General features: G+C 47.1%; 1 protein-coding gene across 4 annotated transcripts in view; it reads left to right on the forward strand.

The window, feature by feature from the left end:
- The window catches only part of MMP17 (matrix metallopeptidase 17), an 88,309-nt gene extending 75,621 nt beyond the window's left edge, over positions 1–12,688 (forward strand). For all 4 annotated transcript variants that reach the window (XM_081339131.1, XM_081339132.1, XM_081339130.1 and 1 more), the window contains 7 exons: positions 2,799–3,082; positions 4,231–4,407; positions 6,125–6,224; positions 6,618–6,700; positions 10,273–10,425; positions 10,949–11,206; positions 11,969–12,688. In XM_081339131.1, the coding sequence (XP_081195257.1) occupies positions 2,799–3,082; positions 4,231–4,407; positions 6,125–6,224; positions 6,618–6,700; positions 10,273–10,425; positions 10,949–11,206; positions 11,969–12,291 (1,378 nt within the window). In that variant the 3' untranslated portion in view covers positions 12,292–12,688. The remainder of the gene's footprint in view (positions 1–2,798; positions 3,083–4,230; positions 4,408–6,124; positions 6,225–6,617; positions 6,701–10,272; positions 10,426–10,948; positions 11,207–11,968) is intronic.
- Positions 12,689–14,981: the final 2,293 nt, after the last annotated feature.

Raw genomic sequence — 14,981 nt, forward strand, 5'->3', positions numbered from 1 at the left:
CTCCTCCTCCCCTCCTCCTCCTTTTCCTCCTCCCCTCCTCCTCTTCTTCCTCCCCTCTCCTCCTCCTCTTCCTCCTGCCTTCCTTCTCCTCCTCCTCCTCTTCCTCCTCCTCCTCTTCCTCCTCCTCCCTTCCTCCTCCCGTCCTCTTCCCATCCTCCTCCTTTTTCTCCTCCCCTCCTTCTCTTCTTCCTCCTGCCGTCCTCCTCCTCCTCCTCTTCCTCTTCCCCTCCTCCTTTTCCTCCTCCCCTCCTCTTCTTCCTCCCCTCTCCTCCTCCTCTTCTTCCTGCCTTCCTTCTCCTCCTCCTCCTCCCCTCCTCCTCTTCTTCCTCCCCCTCCTCCCCCTCCTCCCCCTTTGTCCCTTCCTCCTCTCCTCCTCCTCTTCCTCCTCCTCCTCCCCTCCTCCTCCCCTCTTCCCCCTCCTCCTCCCTTCTTCTTTTACTGTTTTGGATGTTGAGATAGATGCAAAGTTTGGGCTCTTGATCTTCTGGACACCTCAACCATTGTCATTTGATGTAGTTGTCGGTTAGTTTCCTTCTCCTCCTGCCTTCTTCTTTTACTATTTCGGGAGTCGAGAGAGATAGAAAGCCTTCTGGACACCTCAGCCATGGTTATTTCACGGAGCTGTAGCCTGTCTTCCATACATCATCCCTCCGTCTTCTTCTGGCTCTGCCCCGTGTTCTTTGACCTCACTTGGTCTGTTTCCTGCCTTGCCGTTTTCCCTGGAGTGGCGAAGGAAGACCTCTTTGTCTGCCTCTCACGAAATGATTGCGAGTCCCCAAGCAGCCACAGTGGAATTGGGAACCTTGAACCCGCCATCGCTGCTCCTCCATCTGCATCCACCTCTGGACAGGTGTGAATCTGTTGAGGCCTGGTGGGGAGATGACGGAGCCAAGAAAGTTCACCTTGGTTGCCCGTTCCTTCTGAATTATTTCCTCTCCTGCGTGAGATACCCGCCTGGATCTGGTAGGACATAAAGGAGGTCAAAGATGCAATCAATTAATAAAGCAATGCCTGCAGCGAGCTCTCATTTTATGGACGTGGATGTCTGGCTGTGCTCAGTGGACAGTGAGAAGACCTTTGCAGGTGCCAAAACTGAAAGGAGAATGTTTTACCTGTATTCAGAGATAACCACCCGTTTATTGCCTCCTGGGTGTGCAGTGGAGGTTCATTCATTTACACTCTGAACTGATGAATTTCTCCGCTTGGCTTTCCGCAAATACCTACGTTGCCAACTCGGAAATGAATGTCTCTCCCTTGGGATGGGCAGATTAAAAGTGCCCGGCCTCCAAAATCAGTTGCTTCCCACCCCGGTTTTATCAGGAAGCTGCACCACCAACAGTGGGCAGCAGCAGAGAGAGTGGACGATCCGTTGGGGCCCATTTTGTGTCGCCTCGCTGTCTTTCAGCCTTCAACCTTACAGGAGCCAGCAGGGAAAAGAAAAGAAAAGAAAAGAAAAGAAAAGAAAAGAAAAGAAAAGAAAAGAAAAGAAAAGAAAAGAAAAGAAAAGAAAAGAAAAGAAAGAAAAAGAAAGAAAGAAAGAAAGAAAGAAAGAAAGAAAGAAAGAAAGAAAGAAAGAAAGAAAGAAAGAAAGAGGAGGAGGAAGGGAGGGAGGGAGGGAGAGAGGAAAGGAGAGGAAAGGGAAGGAAGGAGGGAGGGGAGGAAGGAAGGAAGGAAAAAGAAAAGAAAGAAAGAAAGAAAGAGAAAGAAAGAAAGAAAGAAAGAAAGAAAGAAAGAAAGAAAGAAAGAAAGAAAGAAAGAGGGATGGAGGGCGAGGAGGAAGGGAGGGAGGGAGGAAAGGAAAGGAAGGAAGGAGGGAGGGGAGGAAGGAAGGAAAAAGAAAAGAAAAAAGAAAGAAATGAGGGAGAGAGGGAGGAAGGAAGGAAGATGAAGGGAGGGAGGGAGGAGAGGAAAGGAAAGGGGAAGGAAAGAGGAAGGAGGGAGGGACAGAAGGAAGGAAGGAAGGAAGGAAGGAAGGAAGGAAAGAAAGAAAGAAAGAAAGAAAGAAAGAAAGAAAGAAAGAAAGAAAGAAAGAAAGAAAGAAAGAAAGAAAGAAAGAAAGAAAGAAGGCTTATAGGATTTCCAAAAAGCAGTTACTCTCTGAAACTCGGCTGATAATGCTGCATTATCTGCGAAGTGAGGGTGATTGGTTTTTCCAGTGGTTTATGGCAACTGTTGAGAGTCCAGCTTTGCTCACAAAAACAAATTACTTTTTCATTAAATCATGTTGCAAGCATGCTCTTGGAGGCAGGGAATAAAACACCAGCTCTGGACAGATTTTTTTTTTAAACTGCAAAGTTCTCCGCTTCTGTGAACAGTACTCGAGTTGGGCCAGCTCTAGATGAGCAGATCCTTAATTTCCCCCCCCACCCCGCTGGATGAGATGCTCTCTGCGGAAATGCGGCATGCGATATATAGACTGCTTCATCAACTTTGACAGATGCATAGCTTTAAACAAACGACTCAAAATTTACCTTATTGATCAGCTCCGCTTTCTTTAACTGGGTAGCATGCTTCATTTTTAAATAATTTTGTTGTCTGGTTTTATTGCTTGCTTTTTTTTTTTGCTGTAAGCCATAAAGAACGTAATGGAGTTAAATAAGCATGCTGTCCTTAAACCTCCCCCACCCCTAGGAATGTTGAAATGATGGTTCTCAAAATTCTTAGCTAAGGTGCTTTTTTTCTTCTTATTTTTCAATCCTGCTGGGTGTTGCAGGACCACAAGCTGAGAAAGACAAGCGATGTGCTGTGGTGGTGGTTGAAAGGCGGAGTCCTTTTTGATCCTAACTCTCCTCTTTCAGGGTTCGAACGTTCCCCAAAGAATCCCATCTGGGCCACGACACGGTTCGCGCCCTCATGTACTACGCCTTGAAGGTGTGGAGTGACATCACGCCTCTCAATTTCCACGAAGTGGCCGGTAACAATGCGGACATCCAGATTGACTTCTCCAAAACCAATCACAACGATGACTATCCCTTTGATGGCCCGGGGGGCACGGTAGCCCATGCTTTCTTCCCAGGAGAACATCATACTGCTGGAGACACTCATTTTGATGACGATGAATACTGGACTTTCCGGTCATCAGGTATGTGGAGCAGGAAAAGGACCAAAGAGTTTGAAACCACATGTCTAGTCTGGAGGACTGGAGGCTAAAACATATCAGGAACGGTTGCTGGAATTGGGCATGTCTAGTTTAATGAAGAGAAGGACGAGGGGGGACATGATAGCGGTCTTCCAGGACTTGAGGGGCTGTCACAGAGAAGAAGGGGTCAACATATTCTTCAAAGTCATCTGAAGGCAGGAAAAGAAGTAATGGATGGAAACTAAGCAAGGAGAGAAGCAACCTAGAACTAAGGAGGAATTTTCTGACAGTGAAAACAATTAATCAGTGGAACGACTTGCCTCCAGAAGCTGTGGGTGCTCCATCAGTGAGGCTTTTAAGAAGAGATTGGACAACCATTTGTCTGGAATGGTTGAGTAGGTTTCCTGCTTGAATAAGGGTTGGACTAGAAGATCTCCAAGGTCCCTTCCAACCCTATCATTCTATGTTCTTGTATGTTCCAACTTGTAAAGGATGGTTTTACATGCCTTCACAAGCACCAATGCAAAGAACAGGAGAATGATAGAGTAAGAAGAAGTCCAAAGGAAGACAGGCTAAAGGTGTACAACCAAGGAGACACCATAGGATAAAAAAAGGTCTAGATGTTGCACCATCCACATCTAGACCAGGGGTCCCCAAACCCCGGTCCGTGGACCAGTACTGGACCATGGCATGTCAGCAACCGATCCACACCAACAAGCAAAGCCCCATCCATGGGATGCAGGCAACACACAAAAACACACACCCTCCGGTCCATGGAAAAACCTCTCTCCCTTGAACTGGTCCCTGGTGCCCAAAAGGTTGGGGACCTCTGATCTAGACAACAAAGCCAGGCCGGAGTTGCAGAAGAGGTAAGTCAATCATTGGGGTTGAACATAAGAAGACATTGCACCACAATAGCAGGAGAGTTGAGTCAACCTATAGTGAAGGATGACCTTTAACCAGTCAACCATAGTAAACAACAGTCTGGCATACCTTAAACCAACATTTTCAGCCTATCTAAAACTGTCTTATGGTGCCAATGGATTAACCAGTATTTTTTTTTATTTTTACACGTGCACAAGAACCTAAGGAAAAGTTAGAAGCTCCTCACTTATGCAATAATCTGCCTGGGTCTTCCCTCTTAATTTCAGATACCGACGGCATGGATCTGTTTGCGGTGGCAGTCCACGAATTTGGCCACGCTATCGGCTTAACCCACATCTCTGCTACGGAATCAATCATGAGGCCGTACTACCAGGGACCGGTTGGAGACCCCTTGAAATATGATTTGCCGTATGAAGATAAAGTCCGGATCTGGCAGCTCTATGGTGAGGATTCTCCCAGCTAATCTGACAAGAGTTCATATTTTATTTTTATTTTTTTTTTTTTAAAAAAAGCAACTAAAAAGCCATTGCAGGTAGCCCCTGACCTACAACCGTTTAGTTACCAATGAAAATTACAGCAGTACTTAGGATCCTTTTTCACACTTAGGACCGTTGCAGAATCCCCGGGGTTCATGTGATCAAAATTCAGACACTTGTTAAACTGACTCACATTAACAACAGCCGCAGTGTCCCAGAATCACGAGATTCCCTTCTGCAACCTTCTGACAAGCAAAGTCAATGGGGGTGGGGAGAGCCGAACTGCCGTGATCCACTTAACAACCCTGGCGAGAAAGGTCATAAAATAGGGCAAAATTAACTTAAGAACTGTCTCGCCTAGCAACAGAAATTTTGAGCTCGGCTGCGGCTATAAATCAAAGACTACCTGTATTTACGATAATCCAGATGTAGAGTTATAATAATAATAGAGTTGGAAGGGACTTTGGAGGTCATCTTGTCCAACCCCCTGCTCAGGCAGGAAACCCTATACCATTTCAGACAAATGGTTGCCCAATCTCTTCTTAAATCTTCCAGTGTTGGAGCATTCACCACTTCTGGAGGCAGGTTGTTCCACTGGTTAATTGTCCTCACTGTCAGGAAGTTTCTCCTTAGATCTAGGTTGCTTCTCTCCTTGATTAGTTTCCATCCGTTGCTTCTTGTCCTGCCTTCAGGCGCTTTGGAGAATAGCTTGACTGCCTCTTCTTTGGGGCAGCCCCTGAGAGATTGGAAGAGTTGCGATCATGTCCCCCCTGGTCCTTCTCTTCATTAAACTAGACATACCCAATTCCAGCAACCGTTCCTTATATGTTTTAGCCTCCAGTCCCCTGATGATCTTTGTTGCTCTTCTCTGTGCTTGTGCCTTTTCCTCCCACCAACTCTACATAAAAATGAGAATTGCCACATCCAACTCTTCTTGGTTTTAATAAGAGGCCATTTTAGCATCAGGTCCTGTAGGGGTAAATGCTAATAAAAATAGCATTTACATAAGTAGACTGTGTGAGAACCAACTTTCACGATGAGTTGGCCTTGTTGGGGGCCTTCGTGCCTCCGATGGGTAGAAGAAAGAAGTAGATGCACTCCATTTCTTCATTCAGAGATATAGAGAGGCCGGTGTGTGGTGTAGTTGGTTCACATAGTGTGGTGGGATGGAGGGTTTGTTATCACTGTGTGTTGGGGGGAGAGAGCACAGGGGGAGGCTCAGCTAATCTCAATGTACACATGTTGTACTTTGACAATAAAGGTTTATTATTATATAAGGCTTCTCAGATGTTAGGGTTGAGGCATGAGATGGTAATCTGGAATGATCTGGGATTGGGAACTCACATTGAAGGGGGAATCATCAGAAGGAGATGGGAAGGCCTAAGGCAGAGTTCTCCAACCTTTTGGGCACCAGGGACCGGTTCCGTGGAGAGAAGGTTTTCTGCAGACCGGAGAGTGCATGGTTTTGTGTGCTGTTTGCATCCCGTGGATGGGGCTTTGCTTGTTTGTGCAGACTGGTTGCTGGCATGCCGCGGCCCGGTACTGGTCCATGGACTGGGGTTTTGGGGACCCCTGGCCTATGGAGAACATGGTGGAGGATATGATGCTGTCTCTGGAAACGTTGACTTGGACGATCTCCTTGAGGTCCACTTTGCTTTAACCCATCCTTGTTTTTCCTCCACAGGAGTCAGAGAATCCGTGTCTCCCACGGCGAAACTTGAAATCTCGAATGCAGACGACCATCCCATGTTGCCAGATTTCCCCGAGAATCACTCCACTGTCCCGTAAGTGAAACCGTACATCCCCAATTTCTTTGGGAAGGAGTAGAAGCTTGAAGGACCCTTGAATTTGGATCAGGTGAAATTTGGCCGGCAGGCCAGCAGAGCAGATGTTCTGCCCTCCCAACTCCAGATACCATCTCTTCAATTTGGAGCAGAAAGTATCTGAACTCGCGGATCGGGTGCAGCTGTCAAGAGATGTCCCCTGTCAGATGTCCCCTCCAAAACAGTGGATATTATGGGACTGAAGAACAAATCTCTCAGGTTGAAATTGGCAAGAGTTAAAAGAGTTTAATTTTGAGCTTGAGCCAAAGCTAGACTTGGCCAGGCAGGGGTGAGTGGATGATGGTGGCTTTGTTTATTTTACTTATTTTTAATCCCCCCCCCACTTTTCGTCAGGTTTAGAAAAGACGTGCCAAACAGATGCAGCACACACTTCGATGCCGTGGCTCAGATCCGTGGAGAGGTTTTCTTTTTCAGAGGTGAGCTGAGGTTCGGGCAGGGCAGATATACAGGTAGTCCTCATCGTATAACTCTCGTGGTGACGAGCCTATGGCACACGTGCCACAGGTGGCACGCAGAGCCCTCTCTGTGGGCACGCGCACCCTTGCCCAAGTCCTAGGCCTTCAGCTGGGTTTTATAAAACCTTTTTACTTTAGGCCTCCGCCACCATGTGCAAAAAAAAAAAGGTTCAATCAATCACTTTCAATTTCTTGCGGGGAAAAAAAAATCTCGCAAAGTTGGAATTGATTGATTGAACTTTTAGTTTCACCCAGTCTGCCGTTACCACCGCAGCCACACCCACCCAATGGGCCACACCCACCCAATGGGCCATGCCCACCTGGCACTCAACTATACGTAAGTGGGTTTTGGGTTGCAGTTTGGGCGCTCGGTCTCTAAAAGGTCCGCCATCACTGTAATATAACTATTTATTTATTTATTTATTTATTTATTTATTTTAATTCCATTTATATCCCGCCCTTCTCCGAGGACTCAGGGCGGCTTACAAGCTTAGCAGTAGCCTTCATTCTATGTATATGCCTGCTTATTAGGGCTTTCACACACACCCCAAGCGGCATTATTACAAAGTCAGCTTAATTGCCCCCAACAATCTTAGCGACCATTCAAAGCTACCACAGCAATGAAAAAAGGGACTCATAGCCATTTTTCACTCACAACCATTCCAGCATCCCCATGGTCATGGGATCAAAATTCGGACACTTGGCATGTACTGTACTTAGGATGCTTGCAGTGTCCGAGGATCATGGGATCCCCTTTGGCAACCTTCTGACAAGCAAAGTCAATGGGGTTGAACCTTGGTGGTGGTGATCCTTGGTGCTCTCTGAGCACGGTGGTTTCCTTGCAGATGTTTCATGACCAAACTGGATTGCATCATCAGTGCTAGAAGGGAATGCTGTTGTCAACGCTGCTAACATCGGATGTTTTTGCTTTGACCACAGATGGAGATGCAACCATTTTCTCCTTATGTTTTACTCTTAGAATTAGAGGTAGAGTTAGATGATGCTGAGGGGGGAGGAATGTGCACGAGAGTTTAGCTAGACATAACAATACTGAACCTAGTGTGAGAACCAAGGTTATTGAAATAAGAGATGATAAGAATTGGCGGGCTGGAGAACTGGAGGGGAAGCCCGAATTTCAAACTAATTGGAGAATGTGATTTATGCTTTGATACTATGTGCTCAGGGGAGGGGAATTTAATTTTTGCCTTTGATTGCGTTAGTGCCGATGCTATGCTACTCAAAGAGTCTTTAAGATAAACAATGCCTCGAAATTCTTTGAAGAGTTTCATTTGTCGGAACCATGACAGGTGTTTCTGGATTGGAGAGGAGGAGGAGGAGGAGGAGGAGGAGGAGGAGGAGGAGGAGGAGGAGGAGGAGGAGGAGGAGGAGGACTGCAGAGTCCTTTGATGCTCTCTGAGCTTGGTGGTTTCCTTGCAGACATTTCATGACCAAAGTAGGTTAAATCATCAGTGCTCAAGCAAACCCATTTTAGCACTGATGAAGTTGCCTAGTTGGGTCATGAAATGTCTGCAAGGAAACCACCCAGCTCAGAGAATATCTGGGACCTCACAGACATGAGGGGTGCTGACCTCTGCTAAACTCAGTTTCCCAATTTCAGCCTTGTAATCATTCTTTCCCCAAACTCCACCCCTGGTTAATCTTGACCAGCGTCACCTTTTCAGACCATCAGGGCAGGAATTTTTCATCCCAGCTTAGCGCTGCCATGGACGACACCTGAAAGTGTTGGTATGCAAAGCGCTCGCCATCTCCATAACTCCTCACAACTCGTGTCGCTCTTCATCCTGTCAAATTAGCTTCTGGAGCGCTTTGAACTTTGAGCTTCTAAATTCCCGTTTAGAAGAAGAAGCCACTTAAACGAACGGCATCTCTCCGAAAGATATTGGAAATTAACTGGTGAGCCTTACCCCACGGCGTGGTAAAAGCTTCATTACCCATGCAAAGGAGATGCTGATTTAATCACATAAAGTTCTCATAAAGATGCAAAGAGACCGCTTTCTTCAACCTTCCATCTTTCCTCCGATTCCCCTTTTAGCCGTAAAGGCAAGGATTTATAAATCCCACTTCCTCAGGATGGGATGTTATTCCTCCGTAGATCAATGTCAAATAAAGCCAAAGAAGAAAGCAGTGCCGAGTGACATGAATTTGTAGAATGGTCATTTTTGGGGGGGGGGGGAAATTAAAAATCTGAGCTATTCTGCAGATGTTTCAGGGTTAGTAGTTCTGCTCTGTTCTCCTCTGTTTTTTGGGCTGGCCTTAATGTCCCTCAAGAGTCTAAATGCAATGTCAACAGCTGCTAAAGCTGCAGAAGGCCTATTGTCTCCTGAATAAGTATTTGGAGGGGGCAGTGGGTTAGGACGCTGAGCTTGTCGATCAGAAGGTCGGCAGTTTGGCGGGTCGAATCCCGAGTGCCGCATAACAGAGTGAGCGCCTGTTACTCGTCCCAGCTTCTGCCCACCTAGCAGTTCGAAAGCACGTAAAAATGCAAGTAGAAAAATAGGGACCACTATGGTGGGAAGGTAACAGCGTTCCGTGCACCTTTGGTGTCTAGTCATGCCGGCCACATGACCACGGAGACGTCCTCGGACAAACGCTGGCTCTTCGGCTATGAAACGGAGATGAGCACCGGCCCCTAGAGTCGGAAACGACTAGCACACATGTGCGGGGGAACCTTTACCTTTACCTTTACCTTTTACCTCAACTTACCAAATGTATTTTTGCTATGGGAAGATTTGGGCTTGCAGGCTCTGCCTTTGAGACACCAGAAATTCTTCAGAGATCCATAAGTGTCCTCAAGTGAGCTACACAACTCTCTATAGCACTGGGAACAGACTTCATCCTTTTCACTACCTTTTTGGTCTAGTCCACGGGTGTCCAGCCTTGGCAACTTAAGAGGGATGGACTTCAGCTCCCAAAATCCCCCAGGGTCAGTCTTCTCTAGATAAGACTCTATGGTTGCTATGAGTCAGCGGGTTGTTTTAACCAAGGCTTTAAAGCCAATGTTTCTCAACCTTGGCAACCTTAAGATGGGTAGACTTCGATTCCCAGAATCCCCCAGGGTCGGGCTTTCCTAGATAAGACTATGTTTGCTGGAGCTCAGTGGGTTGGTTTAACCAAGGCTTTAAAGCCAATGTTTCTCAACCTTGGAAGCCTTAAGATGGGTAGACTTCGATTCCCAGAATCCCCCAGGGTCGGGCTTCCCTAGATAAGACTCTATGGTTGCTTGAGCTCAGTGGGTTGGTTTAACCAAGTCTTTAAGCCAGTGTTTCTCAAACTTGGCAACCTTCAAATGGGTGGACTTCAACTCCCAGAATTCCCCAGCCCTCCACGGCCATTGTAACTGGCTGGGGAATTCTGGGAGTTGAAGTCCACCCATCTTAAAGTTGCCCAGGTTGGACACCCCTGGTCCAGTCCCTTCTGGAGAGAAGGTCTAATGGAGTGCTGATCCTCACTTTGGGTTGCCTTATGAGTGAGGCTTTCCATCCCTTGTTACTAACCGGACTTTCTCCCTCCAGGCAAGTATTTTTGGCGACTGACTCGCAACAAGCATCTGGTGTCCCTTCAGCCAGCTCAGATCCATCGCTTCTGGAAGGGATTGCCTCTCAACCTCGACAGTGTGGATGCGGTGTACGAGAGGACCCGCGATCATAAGATCGTATTCTTCAAAGGTAGAAGTGCTTTACATTTGTGACTCTCCTTTCCCCCCAAACGTTTGGTTTCCCCACTGTGTTGGAAAGTTTGTTTCATTCCTTACTTGGAGATTCATGTGAAAGGTTGTTTTCATTTCCTTAATGCCCTGTGAGCTGATGGCCATCCTTGACTTAGAGCCATACTCCCTTCATTTCCTCCTCCTTCTCCTCCTTCCCTTCTTCCTCTCCACCTCCTCCTCCTCCTCTTCTCTCCTTTCTTTCTCCTTTGTTTCCTCCTCATTCCCTTCTTCCTCTCCATCACCTCTTCCTCTTCTCTCCTTTCTTTCTCCTTTGTTTCCTCCTCCTTCCCTTCTTCCTCTCCATCACCTCCTCCTCTTCTCTCCTTTCTTTCTCCTTTGTTTCCTCCTCCTTCCCTTCTTCTTTTCCCTCCTCCTCCTCTTTCTTCTTTTCTTCCTCCTTCCTCTTCTTCCTCTTCTCTCCCTTCTTCTTTCCTCTCCGTTTCCTCCTCCTTCCCTTCTTACCTCTTAACTTACCTCCCCAGGGGACCGCTATTGGGTGTTCAAAGACAACAACGTCGAAGAAGGCTACCCTCGGCCCATCTCGGATTTCGGCTTGCCCTTAGGAGGCATCGACGCAGCCTTTTCCTGGGCTCAGAATGACAAGACCTATTTCTTCAAAGATGACCTCCACTGGTGCTACGATGACCACCAGCAGAGAATGGAGGCGGGTTATCCTTTAGAAAGCCAGCTATGGAAAGGCATCCCCAGCCAGCTGGACGATGCCACGCACTGGTCAGATGGTGAGTTTGGACACCCAGAGAGATCCTTTTGAGCCACGCTTTGCTGCAAGTAAGGAGAGCGCTTGGCACGTCTCCCAATTAGGCCGGAACGCCAATAGACATATAGGTGGTCCTTGACTTATGACCACAACTGGGCCCAAAATTTCCATTGCTAGGCAAGGTAGTTGTATAATAGTTATATATACACCGCTAGGGATAGTCTGACTTTGCTCTCCTCCTGCCCACTAGATATTCCAAGCTCTCCTGCCTCTCAGCCCTCTGGGAAGGAACCCCTCCTCCCCGGGACTCCAGACTACATTCTACCACATTTGCCCTGACAGCCCTGCAGCTCCAGCCATCTCTCGCTCAGGCTTGTGCGGTGCTGCCACCGGCTCAGCTCATTCCCCTCCCCTGCTACCACTTCTCTAGGATGGTCACGTACCACCAGGCAGGTGCCAATGTAGCACAGGTGGTACCCGTACCACTGGTTGAAAAGCCCTGCTCTAGCCCGCCAAAATGTTACCAGCACTGACCTTGACTCTCACAGATACGAATTGTTTTGGCTAGCTGAAAACTACGCTTCCCCCATCATCCTCCTCCTCCGTCTAAAATCTCCAAATTAAAAGGTGGCAACGAAGACCAAATGAAAATGCTGATCGCTGGAGGGGGTTGCTGTTTCGCTCTTTTTGTTCCCTGTTGGGCTTGTGGATTGTCTCCTTTGCACGCTACGGAGAGATGATTTACCTGTCTAATTTACCCTTCTTTCTGGGTCTGTTCTCCCAGGGGCCACCTACTTTTTCAAGGGCAAGGAATATTGGAAAGTGGCGGACAGCGAACTGGAGGCCGAATCGGGCTATCCTCGCTCGATTGCAAAAGACTGGCTGGTCTGCAGCGACATGCAGGCCGATGCGCCGGAGCCAGCCGGGCGCTCCAGGACCAGGGGACGCTCCCAACAGGGATACCGCGACGAAAGCCGGTCGGAAAGTGAAGTCTGCTCCTGTACCTCATCTTCCTCTGACCTCCGACCTTGCCCCTCCCTCAGACTTTGCGCGAGCCTGGTCTCGGTCGCTCTGTGGACAGCGGTGTTGATGCACGGACCTCTATGACCGACGGAGTTGCTGTGGACTGCAGCAATTCAGGGGTGCAAATGGATGCTGGAGCGAAACGGACCCAGGTCCCCAGTTGCGGCCAGCCGTGTTAAGAAAGCGACATCTAACATTCCTAGCAATGCGATGTGGAATTAGTTTCAAATTCTCCATGAGAAGCAAAGAGCATTTTTAATTATTATTACTATTATTATTCTTTTTCTTGGCTGAGGTGGGTTTATGACTCCCCTTTTTTTCTTTTTTTTTTCTTTTTTTTTCTTTTTTTCTTTTTTCTTTTCTTTTCTTTTCTTTAAGTTAACTTTCACACCAGAGTTTGCAGGTTTTCACTTCTTCCCCTGTGCCCAGTCTCTTCTCTCCCCGCCTTAGCTACAAATAAAGTTTCTGACCTGCCACATAAGTCAGTCATATTCCCAAGGGGTTATTTATTCTCTCTTGCTTGGGGTATTTAAAAATACATTTCCACCTTCCCTTCCCCCCCCCCCCCCCCGCCACCGGCATCTCCTTGCAAAATAAATAAAAAAAATAAAAAAAATCCACCTTTAGATTCAGCGTTGGCCAAGGTGGAACCTCTGAGAATTTGAATTGGGAACAATTTCAGGGTGTGATCACAATTAGTCTTTTGACTTGTAACCACAATTGAGTTCAAAAAGGTCCGTTGTTAAGCGAGGCACTTGCTAAGGGAGTTTCGGCCCATTTTAGGATCTTTTCTGCCAGAGTTGTTAAGTGAAACATGCGGATGTTAAACGAATCTGGCTTTCCCCCCCCCATTGTCTTTGTTTGTTGGGACCTGGATGGGAAGGTCACAGATGGACACTGCAACAGTCATAACTACATGCCAGTTGCCAAGCGCCCGGATTTTTGATCACATGATGCTGCAACACTTGTAAATGTGAAAAACGGTCACAGGACATTTTTTTTCCAGTGCTGTTGTAACTTCAACCACTAAACGAAGGGTTACAAGTTGAGATTACCCGTAAGGCCTAATTATGATATTAAAAGAGAGGAGGGGAAAAAATCATTCGTTGCCAGATGAGGGCAGCAAAGATTATTAGATTTGCCAGAACTTTAGAAACAGAAGTTTTGATTTTGTAAACAAGGACCGAGTCTGACCTATTCCGTGCAATACTGAAAAATTGCTCTGGATTTTTTTTTTGATTTGGCATCAAAAAAGTCTTAAACGCCATCGAGGGCCACCATTTGTCATCAGCAAATTAAGCCCCCCCCCCAACTGAAACCAGCTCCGGGAGATTAGAAAAACCTGGATTGGCGTGACTTGAGTGGGATTGCACTGATTTCCTGTGATTTAATCCAGGGATGTAATCCTACCATGTTGTGCTATTTGCATGAAAACAGCCTGGGGGGTTTCCTAAGGAGAAAGCAAAAAGGAGAATGGGCTTTTGAAAAGAATTGTGGCTTTCGAAAAGAAACACATCTTGGTTGAAGGTTGAAGTTTTCAATTTCAAGACACAAGGAAGACGAAGTAGGTAGACGAATACTTCTCCATCATCCAGAGCCTAAATGGAGAAATAGGTAGCTTTGCCTGTCACCCCAAGCTGTGTTTTGCTAATTCTAGGTGGGGAAGAAGCCCTGATGGATTGGAGTCCTACCAGACCATCCATGACCCATTTTGATAAAGACTCCCGACCAGGTTCATGAAACCTTTAATGTCAGATTCAAAGGAGCCACTCCATAATTTATGTTGAGACTCTAGAAAGAGGGCTAACTAAGATGATTAAGGAGCTGGAAACTACGAAGACATATGAAGAACTATTGCAGGAATTGGTTGTGTCTACTCTAGTGAAAAGAAGGTCCCGGGGGGGGGGATATGATAGCAGTGTTTCAATATTTGAAGGGCTACCACAAAGATGAAGGGAGCAAACTATTTACCAAAGCACCAGAAGGCAGGACAAGAACAATGGATGGAAACTAATCAAGGAGAGAACCAATCTAGAGCTAGAACAGAGCAGAGCAGAACAGAAAAGAAAAGAAAAGAAAAGAAAAGAATAGGAAGGGACCTTAGAGGCCTTCTAGTCCAGCCCCCTGCTCAAGCAGGAGAATCTACATCTCAGACAGGTGACTGTCTAGTCTCTCCTTAAAGATCTCCAGTGATGGAGCACCCACAACATCTGGTGGCAAGCTCTTCCACTGGTTAATTGTCCACACTGTCAGGAACTTTCTCCTTAATTCCAAGTTGCTTCTCTCCTTGATCAGTTTCCATCCATTGTTTCTCGTCCTTCCCTCTGACGCTTTGGGGAACAACTTGACCCCCTCCTCTTCTTTGTGGTGGCGCCTCAAATACCGGAACACTGCTATCATGTCTCCCCTATTTCTTCTTTTCTTTAGACTGGCCAAACCCAACTAACTAGCCAAACTAAGGAGAAAATTCCTCATGGGGAGAAGAATCGATCAGTAGAACGTGTTGCTTTCAGAAGTTGTGGGTGCCTCATCACTGGAGACTTTCAAGAAGAGACGTGTCTGAAATCGTATAGACTCTCCTGCTTGTTTAGGGAGTTGGACTAGGGCAGACATGTCAAACACAAGGCCCGGGGGGCGGATCTGGCCCGCAAAGTGGTTTCATGTGGCCCACGAAGCCATCCTGGAAGCAGTGAGGGAACAGCCCCCACTGCCTTGGCCCTGGCTCAGAGACCCTCCTTCTGCCAGAGACCCTCAGATCTGTCCCACTCCTGCCC

The sequence above is a fragment of the Vipera berus genome (assembly GCF_964194415.1).
Source record: "Vipera berus genome assembly, chromosome: 14".
NCBI classification, from domain to species: domain Eukaryota; kingdom Metazoa; phylum Chordata; class Lepidosauria; order Squamata; family Viperidae; genus Vipera; species Vipera berus.